The sequence below is a fragment of the Monodon monoceros genome, unplaced genomic scaffold (assembly GCF_005190385.1).
Source record: "Monodon monoceros isolate NGI ecotype Baffin Bay Population unplaced genomic scaffold, NGI_Narwhal_1 Super_Scaffold_4, whole genome shotgun sequence".
Taxonomy (NCBI): domain Eukaryota; kingdom Metazoa; phylum Chordata; class Mammalia; order Artiodactyla; family Monodontidae; genus Monodon; species Monodon monoceros.
The window spans coordinates 58,663,617-58,680,702 of NW_021703781.1; the positions used below are offsets into that span (position 1 = coordinate 58,663,617).

The 17,086-nt window shown below is 40.9% G+C and overlaps 1 protein-coding gene across 1 annotated transcript in view; it reads left to right on the top strand.

Annotated features, from left to right (window-relative positions):
* The window catches only part of SORCS3 (sortilin related VPS10 domain containing receptor 3), a 588,390-nt gene that overhangs the window by 372,416 nt on the left and 198,888 nt on the right, over nucleotides 1–17,086 (top strand). The window contains exon 5 of the mRNA XM_029245625.1: nucleotides 882–955. Within this exon, the coding sequence (XP_029101458.1) occupies nucleotides 882–955 (74 nt within the window). The remainder of the gene's footprint in view (nucleotides 1–881; nucleotides 956–17,086) is intronic.

A 17,086-nucleotide genomic window follows, 5' to 3' on the forward strand; every position in this document is an offset into this window, starting at 1 on the left:
CCTTTCTCCACATTGTCTCTTCCACCCAGGAAAATCTCAATCCACCTTCTCTCTGGTCCACACCACCTATTTCCAAAGGCCTAGCTCAAAATATATTTCTTCAGGAAGGCTCACTGTTCCATTTTTACCCCAGTTTATCTTTCCCATCTCTCACCTCCTGGAGCCTTAGCCTTTGCCCCATTTTCCCGTTTGATGTGGTGGACCTGTATGTATATTTGAGGGTCAGAGTAGTTTTGCCTATTTTTCCCATGTGCAGAGTTGGACACACATAGTAGTTGGTACTTACTCATGGAGTAAGAGCCTGGTCTGAATAAATACTGTGAGAGTTGGTGGAGTTGATGTGTTGTAGTATAAACCTGGCATCTGCTAAATCAGCATAGACATCCTGGTTTTCCACACGGCTGCTGTAGTCACTTTGTAGGACTGAGCATTGATGTCTTCATCTATAAAGTCGAAATGCTAATATATCTCTTTAACTACCTTTTAGATTATTTTGAGTTATATGTATGTGTGTGTGTGTGTGTGTGTGTGTGTGTGTGTATATATATATATATGTATGTATATATATATACGACCGCACACAAACATATCTGTTATTTACTGAACAAAAAAGAGACTTTAAAAAACGTAGTTCACTCATGGTGCCAATGTTCAGCAATATTTCCTGAATGAAGCTGATGTATTGGATGTATATTGAATTAGAAGACCCCATGATAAGCATAGCACAGTCATATCCATGTATTTGGATAGAATGGATGCCTACTTGAGTGCATTAGGCGCTCTGATGGATTGGAATGTTCATCTCCAGAAGGGTGACACGTGCATTTCGGTTAAACAGTGTCCCTTGATACTTATGCTCTCCTCACTTCCTTGTTTTGCAGCTCTACAGCTCCATGGACTTCGGGAGACGGTGGCAACTCATGCATGAACGCATCACACCCAACAGGTTTTACTGGTAAGCCCCATCCTCAGTCTCACCACCCTCTTGGATAAGGAATTATCAGACAACATAGCACTCGGGACAATTCCTGGACACCTTCAGCCCTTGAAGTCATGTGTGTCCTAGCCCTTTGCTACTCAGAGTTTGGTTCACAGACCAGCAGCATCCACATCACCTGGGAACTTGTTAGAAGCGCACAATCTCAGGCCCCACTAAGACTTCCTGAGAAAGACTCTGCATGTAGCATAATCCCTGGTGATTTATGGGCTGGAGAGCTCCATGAGAAGGTCATGATGGGGTGCTCTTAGCTATGTACTAGTCTCCCTTCTTTTTGGAAAATAGTAGATATTTCATGAACCTATTCTAAAAGCAGTATTCCGAAAACATAGTCTGAAGAACATTAGTTCCACACAGTGGTTCTCCTTCCAAAGGCATTTCTGTGGTCACATAATTTTAGGTAACGGTTCTCTAACTCTGCCCTCCTGGAGACTCAGGATTCACGTTAGGATACTGAAGACTCTGGAGAAGCCCAGAGGGAGGGAAGCTGCCAAACACAAAGTTACTGATTCCCAAACTCATTTCACTCCAGAATCCCTTTCTCACGTCACACCCGAATCCTTCAGAGCCACTTCTGTGGAGCACATTTTGAAAAACTTTTTTAAGAGTGAATATGTGTTTAAGATGAAGAATTAGCCCTTCCTCCAATCAGAAAATGTCATTCTTTTTTAATTGAAAAATACTTCATTAACTATATATTATGTTGTAAATTTTAGTTGGTCTTATCAGGGAGAACAGATTTACTCTTGTACAAGGGGCAAGTGTTGTTATTAATTGGTATTTTTTTAATACATGCGTACTGTTGTTACCTTGGCTGTAGCAAAGTAAACTTGGTTGGGTATAATTTTACCTTTTACTCTTCCTTGCTCTATGAAATGCTTCTTAGTTGTATCTCGTTTTCATTTCGGCAGAAATGATGGCCAAATATATGTAGGAAGCGCACACCAGAGTGTATATATGCTTAATTATGTGCTTAAGTAAAAGCACAAAAAAATTAACAGTATTTGAAAGTAGTACCTCTTCCACGTCTCACTTTAAATACCTTAGTCAGTCCCTTAAGAAGTCACAAGATGGCCATTTATGCCTTCCACAAGGCGGGGGTGGTGTGTGTGTGGGTGGTGGTCATGTAGGTATATGTATCCCCGTATGTCTATACAACCATACCAACATCTTTGGAAGCAGCGTTTTCACCCAGTCCCCTCTGCACCTATAGAACTTTGTCCAGAATTAAAATGATTGCTGAAGCACACTGTGAAAATCAACCGTGTCGTATTATACACAAAGCACTGGGAGAAAAAGGGAATTGGGATCACTGCTTTTGACTCAATACCTTGGCTACGCCCAGTTATTTTTCCCTTTTCAGACCAACTATTATTTGGTCTGTAACTAGTATTACAATGATTATTTGGTCGTATTTAGAATTGTATTAAGATTTTTTTTCAATAGACTAAGGTGGAAAAAGGAAATCTTTGTTTTTCTGATGTTCTAGCTATATAACTACTGCCTTTTTGCTTTTTGCCAGTTTCTCAGTGTGCCAACACTCAGAAGCCCCTCAAAAAGAAAAAAGTAGCCCTCTGCTATTTCTGGAACAAACTCTTGAGATGGTAAGGCAGTTAGCCGACTAGGAAGTCACGTTGACGGAGAAGGAAAGTACAGTAGACTGGATAAGACTTGTCATTGTTTCTGAAGGAAATTAAGTTAAGTGGATGAAGAGCAGCATTTTCCTTTGTTTTGCAAAGAGCCAGAAGAGAATGTTCCAGTTGCTGTCTGCCTTCCCCCTTCCTTTGTGTAGCAGAAAGAATAAATCCCCAGGTCCTGGCAATTGTATTTCACCTCTTCTCCACTCTGTGCTTCTTTCATATACGCCCCCATGGGGAAATATAAAAGTTAGTGCCTGTGCTGGCTAGCCAAGTGGTAGCTGAAAATTCCAGTTTTGTATTATCACTTCTCCGTTTCTGATGTATAATTGCTGTGATCATTCTTTTAGGTGCCATAGGAGTTGCAGAGGAAGAGCTCATTTTACACAGACCTTTTTTTAATTTTCCCCAATGACAGAATTCATGGCTGTTGAAAGCGCTTATGTTGGAGAGACATGGCTTGTATGGGTTAGGAGTGGAAATATCGACAGGGCACCTCCTTGAGGAAAGACAAAGTGTGCATTTCTCAGGGTGTAGAGCACAGCTTTGCTTGAGAGAGCGCCTCTCCAAGCTCTGGTTTCCGCATCTGTGCGATGGGAACAATATTCTTCTTGTCAGTTTCATATGCTTCTTGAAAGGACCAGATATAATCCTTTCGGAACTGGACTCTTGGCAATTTCGTTTCATCATTTCAGATTTATAATTTGTAAGTTATGTCTTTAAATACTATGTTTACCAGTAGTTCTGAAGACTGTGACACATAAGTGATTTGTCATTTTTCTGGGACGCAAATTTGAATCCCATTCCTAGTGAGACTGTTTACCTGTGGACATCTGATAACAATCGAATGGGTCTAATTTACTGCCAAGAATCCACATCTCAACCTAACTTTATTGTCCTCACTCTTTCTGGAGTCATAATTCTTCTGACATGGTAAAAACAAAACAAATCAACAACCCAAAGCCCTACAGCTGCTTCTTTGGGAGGGTTGCTGCAGGGTGAAGTGGTATTAGGGACGGTGGGGACGCACTGGGGACGGGGCAGTCATGCCAAAAACAAGACATTGAAATAAAAGACTTTTATCTTGCGGTATGTAGACAAATAGAGTGAACATGCTAACCCGACAAAATATTGTCCAAATATTGTTATCTATAATTTGGAGATTTTCAAATGTCTAGGGATAGATCCTTCACGAATGCTAGGTTTCTTCTCCCTTGTCGCCTTCAGTTGGCGGAAAGTAGCAACCGAGAAGGGACTTGGGGGGAAGAACGCTGTGATTCAGAAAAGATTTCTGCCAAGAGTGCTGGAGAAGAATCGACCATCTACAGTGATGATCAATGTAATGGCTGTGAAAATGCATTGGGAATCATAAGGGGCTATCATGATCCATTTCCTCCTTAGTGCCCCACAGTGCCTGTGGGTTAGACAGGGCATGGGCATAATATTCATTAGCATCAATCATGAAAGCTTCATCTAGAGATACAATTTTCTTTATGAATTCCAGATGTTCTAATGCCATCAAGAGAGGTCACCTAGGAATCTTACACCATGGAGTGACTGGGCCATCAAACTCATGCCCTGAGAATCAGACTGACGTGAAAACTCGTTTATATGCGACCTTTTCACTCATTTGATACCTGGTTAACAGGCAGATTATGCTCGCATTCATCACCCCAACTGTTTTAGCAATTTTAGTTTGCACGGAGAGTACAAGAGTGGCTAAGTAGCCTAACGTAATCTTTCTCTAGTCTCTGCTTGGGCAGAGCTATTGTAGGGAAAAAGTGGGGATTTTTGTTTTTGTTTTTTGCTTTAATATCCTACTGAGCTACAAATGAATAGTATTTCCACTCCTCCATTGGAAGATACTTAACAGGCAGGCCCATTCTGCTGTGGGAAGACTGTTTTCGCTGCACATCCAATATGAATACTTGTGACGGTTCACAGCTTTGCCTCTGCAGCCCCTCACCCTTCCTAGGTGTTCACCCTCTTCTGGCCTCTTTTCCATTGAGGGAACAGGCATCCTAGGCCTTGCTGAGTTCTCTGTGTAACTGGACTGGCCTCTAAGTGCCTCTGATCCCTGATGGCATTTGGTCGTACCTTATCTTGAAGGAGAGATAGAATGTGTCCTATGTCTCTTCCTTACTAACTTCCCCTTAATTGTTCTCTCTCCTGGAAGATCAGGGTCCATTTCTTCTTCCTTGCTGTCACTGCAGGAGAGTGTTCTGATAAAGTAATACTCATTAAGGTGCCAGGAACTTAAACTCTTACCTCTTTTCCGGAGTATTTGGGTTGCAAAATAGACTGGTCTTTAGATTTTAAAAACCCTATAAGAATCAACAGATGTAGAGCAAGTTGTAGATTAGCCCACTTTAGGGGGCTCATGGAGAGAGTCCCTTGTGGACAGCTCTTTTGAGCTGTTGTGATGCCTGGTTGCAGGCTGGAGTGGCTGGTGTGTAGGGACAGCCGGGATGGGCTCTATTGTCCTTTGATTAAGGTCGGCTTACTCACTGTAGATTTCTAGCGATGGCTCTGCCAGCAGCTTCTTCTCTCTTCTTTTAGAAAGGTCATGAGGGAGGGTAGGGAGAACGGAAAAGCAAAACGTGTCCTCCCTGGTGTGTATAGATAGGAGATCCTAGGAAGATATCTTTTAAAGGAGAAAGGAAGGATATGGACTAAAAAACCCTTTCATTGCAATATTTCCTTTCCAATCTTTCATCGTTCTTGTTTTTCCCAGTCTCTTTTTGTGTGCCTATGCTCTTTAATATGTAGCCTAAACATATTGCATGTGAATTTGTATAATCTCCCTTCTCCCCTCTTAATATGCTATTATAACAATTTTTATGTTATTATAAAATCTTTATAGCCATCATTTTAATTGTCTATGCAACTCTTCGTTATGTAAAGATACATACTGTATTACTCTCTTTTTATTGGACATTGGAAATGTTCATATTTTTCACTATCATAAATAACAGTTTGGTTAATATTTTATGTATATTTCCTTAATATCTAGGATTGTTTTCTTGGACCAGTGTCCTAGGTAGCCCAAATAAAAATTTATGTTTTCCCCAGTCTCAACAGAGTGTCGCATTCAAGTGGTATGACCCAAATTCAACACTGAAAGCATTTTAGAGCAATGTAGGTTTTTACTAAACATTTTCTTGAAGGGGGTTGCAAAGAAGCATTATATCACACACCACACAGTGAGTCTTTCTAAAACTATCCTTTGCCCATATCTGTCTCTCCAAGATCTTGATCGTCATGGTAGTTACCTTGTCAACTTTTCCTTCTCTTTCCATGGGTTCTAAAACTATTCTCAGTCACTGAGATTTATTGTCCACAGAACATCCCCTTCCAGAGCACCCCTCTATCCCCACACACCTTCCTCCCCAAGTATCATAAGCTTTTCTTATATAGAATGACCTACCCTCTCTCCTCTACCTCACCATCTACCACTCTCACCCTACCCCCCAGGAAATCAATCTTTGTTTGCTGTATATCCCTTAGAACATGTAGGAGGGGAAATTGGTGATTGTTAGTGTTTAATGACTTTGTTCTAATTACCACTGAAAGGAGAATAATAACCTCAGAATATATTCATTTGAGTATCTTTGATACCTGTCATTAAAGATACCAATTTTGTGCTATTGTATATTCACACCTGTGCAAGTATGAGTATTTATAGCTAATACTTACTTCATTCTTGTGGCAGGCAGCTTCCGAAATGGCCCCCAATGACCTCTGTCTTCTGGAGACCATGCCATTGTATAGTCCCCTCCCTTTGAGTTTGGGCTGCATTTAGCGACTAGCTTCTAGTGACTAGAATGTGGCACAGGTGATAAGATGTCACTTCGGAGATTTGGCTACCAAGGGACAATGGTTTTTGTCTTAGGTGCATTCTTGTAATTGCTTTGTGAGCTGCCCAATGGAGAGGCCCGTGTGACAAGAAACTGAGGGAGGCTAGAGTCAGTAGTCAGTGGGGAACTAAGGGCCTCAGGCCAACAGCTTGGTTCCAGTGAGGAACAACCGAATCCTGCCAACAATCACGTGAGTGAGCTTGGAGGCAGATCCTTCTCTAGTCAAGCCTTCAGGTGAGTCTGTAGCCCTGGCCAGCTCATCTGTTGAAGGCTTGTGAGAGACCCTGAGACAGAGGCACCCAGTTGAGTCATGCCCAGATTCCTGACACATAGGAACAGTGAGATGATAAATATTTGCTGTTTTTAGCTGCTAAGTTTTTTAGTGAGGTTTTCTGAACTTGTTTCATTCTATTCTATTCTGTTTTACATTTTGATGGGCAGGATTTTGCTTTGTGAGAATAATGTTTATTGCCTGTGTGTGTGTGTGTGTGCACGCACATGAGCCAAGTGTGCACATTCCTGTTCAGAGAAGTGATCATTTCACTTACAAAAATCCCAAATACCTGAGTCCTAGACTTACCCAGCTCAGCTGTGAGGGTGGACCAATAGGGCAGAGAAGCAGGAAGTGAAAATGGGGCATGATTACCTTGAGATAATGTGGCTGGGTGAACCCTCTTACACCTTTACTTCAGTTTAAACTCTGTAGATCTCACCTGTTCTGGAATGGATTCTGTTTTGCTTCAAGGATGGGCTCCTAAACTGTGGTTCCAGAAGAACTACATGGCGAGTCACCCTTTGGCTATTAATACATTATCCATGACAGAGACAGAGTTAAGGAACAGGCAGAATGATTTGAGATTGCTTCCTGGAAAGTCAAGATCTTTTCAAACAAAGTTAACATTATTGGGTGAATTTTTGAAGCTGCATCTAAATGTGCATCTACAATTTTGCAAATACAGTCATTTGCAATCTCAAATAATGGGATTTAGGCATCGACCTCGTGGAAGGAATCAGGTTTAGAGGCCCTTTGCGAACCAGGGTATGCCACAAATAATATTTAATTCAACTTTCCCTTACATTTTTTAAATGGTGTAGCAATTTAAAAATACATTACATTCAAAATAATACATGCAGGGTCAGGAGGGGAGATGTGAAAGCTCACCTTGCAAGCGGAAATCAGTTTCTCCTTTGCTGAGGGGGGCCACCCATATGCTGCATGTCTGGTTGCATCATGGCCTTGGAAGAGCTGCCTTAATGCCGAAAGCAAATGCAGTGTTCGAAAGCTACACGTGGTCGTCAGTCCAGTGCACTGAGGAAAACAGAACACTCACCTCTTTGGTTGAAGTCAAGACCTGTTGGACTCACGTGGTGATCATGCTTAGCATAGATGAGTTCTACAAAGGAGGGGAAGTAAGGGGACATAAGTAGCTGTAGACTTAAGTGAATTCTTTACTGTGAAGGGAAGGCATCATATTTGACCCTGCCTTGGGAAATCTGAAAAGATTTCTGTGTGTCAAAAAGAATTCAGAGATAGACACAACCACTCACCTAATTCAGTGTAAGAAAAATTCCAAGATACAAATGGAAACACCATTTCTTCTTTTCCCAGCTTCTTGGCCGGTTTCTCTGGAATTAGAGACACATGGCTTCCAAATGCTTATTCCACCCTGATGATTATGTGAAGGACATGAGAAGTAGTCCTTCAGCTCAGAGACAGACAAATCTCACTAATAAACTTTCAGAGGGGAGCAAATTTGATTGTTCTCAGTGGGTGAGATTTCAGAGGTTATTGTCCTTCGAGGAGGGGTCAGGAGAGGCCCACGTGGAGTAAAGCACTTTGACTGCTCTAGTCTTCCTGAAACTCAGATTGCCATTTAGGGCTTGTTCCCTACATAAAGAAGTGGGGACATTGAATACATTGATAGTAGTGAGCTGGGCTTAGTAGCCTTGACTAGGGAATCTGAGAATTGGAGGGTCAGGGAGAGGCCTAGAGAGAGAAGAAAGAGAAGGATATTGAGCTGAGTGGCCCAAGGAGAAAGCATCCAGCTGAAGGCTCAGAGGCTGTTTAACACATCGATTGGATACAGGGTTGCAGGCATGCAGAGTCACCCTTTCTCTTGTTGAGGAAATCTAAGGGTGCTCTGCTCCAGGTTGGGTTAGGGGTATATATTAATCTGCTTAGGCTGCCATTACAAACTGCCACAGACTGGGTGGCATCAACAGTAGAAGTGTATTTTTTCCCACTTCTGCAGGCTGGAAGTACGAGTTCAGGGTGCCAGCATGGTTGGTTTCTGGAGAGGACTCTCTTCTTGGCTTGTAGATGGCCACCTTTTTACTGTGTCCTCACATCGTGGAGAGGAAAAGCTAGCTCTCTGGTGTTTCCTCTTATAAGGATGCTAATGTGATCATGGGGACTCCACCGTGATGACTTTATCTAAACCTAATTACTTCCCAAAGGTCTCATCTCCAGATACCGTTGCCTTGGGGGTTAAAGCTTCAACATATGAATGGTGGGGGGTGGGGGGGGGCGGGCGGGGGCGGACAGGCACAATTCAGTCCATAGCAGGGTGTAAAGCAGGGAAGACCTTAAGAAGAAATGCAAACTTTCCAGAGAACTTCTCACCAAGAAGAGTCCTGGAGCAGAAGTGTCTCAGGCTTGTAGGAAAAGAGGGAGAGGCAATGCCAAAACTACAAAAATAATTTTTAAAAGACACAAACACAATTTAACTACTTTTGTTCTGGTTGTAGAGTCAATACAAGCTTATTGTATACATTCAAGGAAAGGCAGGAAAATAAAAAGAAAATAATTCCTTCTAATTTCACTGCCCAGAAAACACCACTTAAAAAATCAAGTACTTCTTCATAGACTTTTTCCCCTATTATAATATAGTATAATTTTCAATATATTTAAGTTTTTATTACAATTGAGATCATGCTGTTTATAAAATTTTGTATCTTTTTAAAACATACTTGAACATCTTCCTGTACCATTCTCTACACTCTCTAAACATAATTTAAAACTTGCATTACTTACATTGTATCTTAATGGGTGGCTATATAATAATTTAATCACTCTACTATTATTTTATATTGATCTTGCTTCTGCACTTTTACTATTAAGGAAGGCAGTGGAATGTTGTTTTGAAATCCTTTAAGTAATTATCTTTTCAAGGTCTGATTATTATAATTTTTAAGGATAGACTACCAAAACTACATATATATATAAATATTAGCATGCCAAATTGTTCTCTGGAAAGTTTATACCAATTTGCACTCCAACTAGTGAAATACCATTTCACTGCACCTCATAAAAATTTAATTTAAAAAAGTAATCTGGTTTAATATGCAAAAATGGATTGTCCTTGTTTTAATTTGCATTTCTTATCAGACTGGTGAGTTTAGACATATATTTATTAGCCATTGTATTTCTTTTATGTGACCATCTGTTTTTGCTTCTTCTTTATTATGGGCATTTTTATATGGTCTCATTTTGTTTCAATATCATCTCCAGTTTGTTCTTTGGATTTTAATTGCCTTATGATATCAAACATACTTTTTACTTAAAAAAATGATCAAATCTTTTTATTTTTCCTGTTATAATGTCTTCTATTACTTTATGTTTAAATCGTGCCCTCAACCTGTGGTCATGTAAATGTTAGCTGAAGTTTTCTGATTTGTAATGCTTCTTTACTAAACAGTATATATAATATGTGTATATTATATATTATATTATATATATTAAAGACTGTGCATTCTCCTATATTATGCTTCAGAAATCTCATATTGATAGTTGTCTATTTCCTCTTGTGACTGTAATTTAATCATTTTTATAATTTAATAATTTTATCCATACTGATGGATATTTTTAGGTTTTATAGGATTTTTATTTTTTTAAGTAATTAAAATCCAATGAACATCTTCCCACTTAATTCTGTGCCCATATTTCTGACTATTTCCTCTGATGGTTTCCTGCAGGAGAAACTCTGGTCAGAAGTTAGGGACCGTTGATGTTGGTAGCGTTTGTCAGCAGCCTTTATTCTGCTGGATTGGTCAGTCCTCTGTGCCCTGAGCCAGACCAGACTGTGTTTAATTATTGTTTATAACACAACATAGTGCCTGGCTGGGCAAGTCTCCTCTCCTGCAAAACATAACAAAACAAAAAAACAAAAATAGAACCTTTTCTTCTTTTTCCAAATATTATTGACTTATCTTACTCATTTGTCCGTCCAGATAAAATTTTTTTGTGTGTGGTACGCGGGCCTCTCACTGTTGTGGCCTCTCCCGTTGCGGAGCACAGGCTCCGGACGCGCAGGCTCAGCGGCCATGGCTCACGGACCCAGCTGCTCCGTGGCATGTGGGATCTTCCCAGACCGGGGCACGAACCCGTGTCCCCTGCATTGGCAGGCGGACTCTCCACCACTGCGCCACCAGGGAAGCCCCATCCAGATAAATTTGAAATAACTTCGTCATTTTTCAAAATTTCCCTCTTTCCCCCTCCCTATAAAGCAACTATTTAGATTCCTGATTAGAATTGCAGCAAAGCTGTAAATTCATTTGGCAAGAACTGAATAGTTTCGATATCCAGTTTTCATTTTTGGCCATATGGTTTGTCTCTCCTTTTTCACTATTTCTTTGTTCCTCAGTAAAAGTTGTATTGTTTTCTTTATACCAGTCTTACACATTTCTAGTTAATATTATTTCTAGGAATTGTTACTTTTGGTGCTATTGTAAGTAAAGATATTTCGTACATAACATCTTTCTTCAGATTGGCATGACCGAATTGGATAGCCATGAGGTGTATTTGTAATTTGCCTACATGCACATATAGTTGGTGCCCTAAGATTCTTCTGTTTTTCTTTTAAATGTTGATTTTTAAAAATTTATTTATTTAGGCCGCGCTGGGTCTTAGTTGCGGCATACGGGATCTTTAGTTGCAGCGTGTGGACTCTTAGTTGCGGCATGCAAACTCTTATTTGCGGCATGCCCAGACCAGGGATCGAAGCCTGGCCCCCTTGCATTGGGAGTGCAGAGTCTTACCCACTGGACCACCATGGAAATCCCGGTGCCCTAAGATTCTTTACATTATAAAGAAAATACATGTTTTAGGAAATTTTAAATGACTAGGAGAGTGTGATATGGCTAGAGATTCATTCCTGTCGGGGGGTGGGGGGTTGAGGATTTACATAGGAGAAGAGCTTTGCCCTTAATAGCTTTATGACATTGGGCAATTGTACTTAATCAGCTGGTGTCCTTTCTGACTGATGGGGCATCAGTACACCCTGCCATTGCCTCCTGGCTGAATGTCAGTCCTCTAGCCTGGCAAGTAGTAAGTGCTTAATAAATATTAGATATAAAATTAATAGTAAAACAACTTATAATATGAGAGGATAATTGGAAGAAATGACCATCCTCATTAATTTGGTGGCAGATAACACTTAGCATCTCTTTGAAAGTGAGCAAGGTCTGCATATCCTTTTTTTCCCTCTACATTCAAATCACATTTATTACCTAATAGTCAGTGTTTGTATTTCTGATCTGTTTTTCCAAGTATCAGCATATGTCTTATTATTATACATGTTAAAGCTATTTTTAGAGAAAAATATTTCAAGCTTGATGTTAATAAAATTCATAAAACCATAAACTAAAGACTGTGTTGAATCAGATCCTGTGTGCTTTTACAGACGTGATGCAAATGTTGAGACAAATCCACTCAGATTGCCAAGGGAGTGTGGCCAGAAACGGCAAGCACCAAAAGAATATTAGAAGAAATGTCATGATTGCTCAGAAGCTGAAGGGCCCAGGTTAGCCTGGTATGCGAAGTGAAGGCTTCTTGGAGATGGGATTGAAGAACCTTGAAGAGTGGGTTGACTTGGCAAGTAAGAAAGGGAGACAGGTTTTCCTGGGAAGGGAAGCTGATTAGAACAAAGCCGAAGTCATAGTATGTTTGGAGAGCAGTTAGTAGATCTACTAGAATAGGGTTTTTCCGCCTCAGCATTTTTGACATTTTGGTCTGGATAATTATCCTCTGCATTGTAAGAGGTTTAGCTGGATTCCTGGCCTCTATTCCATAAATGCTCACAGTACTCCTCTAGTTGTGAAAAACAGAAATGTGTCTAATCTTCAGATACTGCCAAATGTTCTCTGAGAGGCACCCCCCTCCCCCCATTGAGAATCGCTGTGCTAGGAAAATAGGATTTGCATTGAGGGGCAATGAGAAATGAAGCTAGAGATATAGACTAGATTCAGACTGTGAAGGGCTTCAAATACCAGGTGAGTGGTTTAGACATGTCTCTCTGGGTAATGGAGGGCATTCATATTTGTGCAGGGGAATGACATGATATTCGTGTTTTATGAAGATTTATTAACATTAGGCACTTTCCTTGAGATGCTTAAGTGCATTGTGTGCAACTCTCTGTCAATAGATAAGCTACTGATTTTCCTCAAGACAGATGCAAATCTTCTAAAGTATCTTGATCTCAAGTTTCATTCTCCAATGAAAAATTATGGAGTTGTGGACTTTTAAAAATATATGCCTAGTATATATTTTTAAATAATTCATTTCTGTTTATACCTTAATTGATACAGATTTTTATTGAACTAATGATTTAATCATTTTAACACACACTTTATTCTTTCTTGTCCTCTTCTAATTTTTGTACACATAAAAGTAATTTTCACCAAATTATAGTTGTAATATGTCCCTGCATTTATGTCTTTTTTTTTTTTCACTTTTAACCAACCTAAGTAATTTTCTGTATATGGGCCTAGTATTTATAATGATCATTTTCAAGTGGCAGAATATTCCACTGAATTGATAAACTCTCTTTTATAGTAGAGAATTATGGAAAAGTTAGAGTGGAAAGGACCCTGAAAGATGATCTGGTCTAGTGATTTCTCCACTAGTGCTCTCAGAAGTTCTGTGGGGCTTCTGATAAATTGCCCCAGGCACTACCTGCTACACAGAGAAGCCTTAGGGGTGCTAAGTGATCAGGTCCTTGGCCCCATCATTTTTGCTTCAGCCAGAACTACTCAGCTTCTTAATGTTTTATATATCAGGCTTACGCGTAAGATTTCTTTTGAAGATAGAAGACCATTCATTAAAGAAACGAACAAAAATGTTTATAAAATCATTGATCTAGACTGGTCTTTTCGTTTTACACAAGCTGCATACTGGTATAAGAGTCTTCAAGTTATCCTTCCTTAGTGCTTGCACCACCCTGAAATGTCCAGTTCCATAGTGTAGATGCTTACTGAATGGCTAAAATCTTGCCAAAGAACCTAAGCTATTGTGCTAATGAGGACACTACCTGATGACCCTCTACTCTGTCAAGGGGCTCACCATGTTTTGGTGAGAAGATAAATGTCCACACTCACGTGGAAATGATTTTGACAAGTTAAGTGATCAGTTATAGAGCCAGGTGTGAGAGAGGGTGAAAGACTATGGTGATTGGATTGGAGGAAATTAACACTTCATTTACTTGGTGGCAAATGGCACTGAGCCCAGGTGTTGTGACTACACCCTAGCTTGTTTTGTTCTCACAGGGATGTTTAAAACAGGAAATACCGTTAGGCAGTTAGGCTTTTTCATCTGTCAGCAAATTGCTTTTCAAAAGCAGCAGTTTTCCTTCCATGTACATGTTTGTTTGTATTTGAATTTAGCAGTTGACGTGTGTATTACTACCTTGATCTCCTTTGCTTACAAATACAATGAGGGAAAAAACTGTCTTTCGAGAATCCTCAAATTCTCCCAAGTCAGGACTCATCCCCCCGCTTTAGGCCTCTTACTCAGATCTGCTCTTTGGAAAGACAGCCTGAATGATGGATTAGGGCCATGTCCCACCCCTTTTCATCTCCCCACTGGCCAGCTGTGTCATATTCAGACATTCTCCAACCTTTTCCCTTAACGGTGTTGAAGAGAATCTGTCAAGTAATTCAGGCAGAACCATGCACAGTAGAGGCAGAGAGAGAGCCCTGGGGTGGGGGTGGGGGGGTCCCTGCTCTGCCCACTGAGCATTTCAGATGGATACGAGGAGATTGAAGCGTTGCAAAGGTCGGACCCTGGAACCTGTCTGATCTATAAAAGGTACCAAAGTGTGCAGTAATTGCCAAGGAGCTGGGCCAGAAGCACTGGAGGGTTTAAAATGGGATGGCCATGCACTTGTCCGAGTGATGCTGGGAATGAGAGGTCCAGGAACCTGCGTCATACATTTCTAAGCGCCCCCACTCCCCATTTAACAAGTGTCGCTTAAAGAAGTAACAGTGAAATAGGACAAATAGAGCTGGGTTTTATGACTATTTTCTACTTCCGTGGAAGAAGAGATTTGAAACATGAGTGACATGATAGGGGGAGTGATGCTATGTCTCCTTTCGTTCTTTTCTTTCTTTGTTTTTCTTTTTTATTATTTTAATGTGAGATTTGTTAGGATTTTCCAGAGCAAAGAGAAACTCTGCACGTTAGGAAGAGAAAATCCCTGACCTGTGAGGTGTAGTGAAAAGAGCCTGAGAAGGAGTCAGGGCTTTCAGGTGCTAATTGTGTTTCTGCCACTGGAGTAGCAGTCAGGCCTTGGGGCACTCATAGGCTTCCCGTGGCTTTCTGCATCTTCGTCTGTAGAATTTAAAGAGCTGACTAGAAGGTCTTGAAGGTTTGGTCCAATGCTTTCATCCCAGGAGTCAATGATCCACTTGTAGCCTGAGTGTTGATCTCCAACATTAAGTGGTGGCAGGAGAGAAAATCCTGTCCACTCCCCTGATAGAGAGAATTTTGTGTCTCAGATGATGGACAAGGGAAAACCTGCAGTGGATTGACCCAAGGTGCTCGTTAAAAACGCAAATTCTTGGGCCCCAGCCTGAAACTCTTGATCTGAATCTGCAGACCCTGGCTTCAGGAATCTATTTCAGCTCTCTCTCTCAGTAATTTCTTTGCCCAGTAGGTTTTAGAAACCAGAGGAGGTGGCTAGGAAGTGGTTTTGAAAACCAGGGAGGCAAGTGAGTGGGGTCCTAGGTGTTGTGCTTTGAGTCGTACCGACTGGGGCCCCTTACCAAAACCCCTCTCCTTTCTTCACAGTACTTGACATCCACCGTGAAAGAGTAGTTCCAACCAGTGAAGACATTGCCACCTCCAGGCATCTTTTAAAAATGCATACACTCCATGCTAAATGAGATAATACATTTAAGTGTGTTTTGAAAGCTGGAAGGCATTATTAAAATGCTTTGTAACTGTAAAATGCTGTATAGATGTTAGTCATTATTAAAATAATACCTCTAGTTTTTATTAACCCTATGGCATAAATGAGGTTATGGATTTTATCTATGTCCATTTAGATGTACTTACTAAGGATTTCTATTCAAGAGACTGTTTGGAGTCCCTACTCTGTGAATAGTGTATTCATACAAAGGGACATAAAGGACAGTAGGTGTGGTTTATTGTTCCAATGCTTAATTATCTCTTAAGTAATAAAATTGTACTTCCAAACCCATTGCCGTGGAACTTTGCAGTGCCTTTGGACTGTGTGTGGCAGGTATTTTCTCAGCCTGGCTGTGGGCTCATCCCTTTGACTTGTGTTGACAAAGTTTAGCAGATGTGACACAGCAGAAACTTTTAAAGTGCCTGCCTGGTTGGGGTATGCGTCTTTTCCCTCTGCCATCCCATGGTAGCTGTGACCCCCTCATTCCAGGCTCCATAATGAGGAACATGAGGCACACATACACCTGTACCTCTGCACAGCCCAGCTCTGCCCCAATTCCTAGCTTGGAGCAGAGTCTTCCATGGAGCCCAGTCTAGACAAGCTAATTCCCTAGCTGGCCCTGGATGTATAGCATAAATAACTGTTTGTAAGCCATTGCATTTTGGCATGGGTTATTATGCAGCAAAAGCTAGTGATACAGTAGGGCAAAGAAAATGGTGACACATGGACTAGTGTCTGATACAAAGGACAGTTGGTGAAGTGCCACAAGAGAGGTACCACCTGAGATGGCGGGGCCAGGGGAGGTGACATCAGTAAAGCCTTCATGGAGGAGGTGGCATTTGAGAGGAGCCTTGACAGATGGTTTCAGTTTCCATAGGCAGACCTCTGTTTGTGCTCATGGGCCTTCTGGTGTGACGTAATGGTGGCATATCAGGCAGAGGAAGGAGCAGGAGAAGAGCCTCAAAGTAGGAGAACATGCGGTGTGTTTAGAAAATGTTAATAGTTCAATCTATCGGGAAGTTCAAGTTCTACGCTCATGAGAGAAGAGATGCCGGTAAGGCTGGAAAAGAAGATTAAAACGATAACTTAGAGGCTTTAAATGCCAGGTTGAAGATTTTGCAGTTAATACACTTGAAAGGCTCTGCTCAGTGATAGGCATACTTGGGACCAGCCATCAGGAAGGTCATTCTTGCAGTGAGATGAAGGGCAAATAATAGAAGGAAGAACTGGGGTCCAGGTGGCCCATTAAAAGGCTATTACTGGGGACAGCAAATATTGGAAAGAGTAGATGGACCTTCAGGAACTTCTAGAAAATGTGCTTCACAGTTGAAAAAGAAAAAGAACATCTTGAAGAATAGAAAATAAATCTAAATCTTTCTTCCATTCTAGAATGTTGTTTCCTGTCTTTAT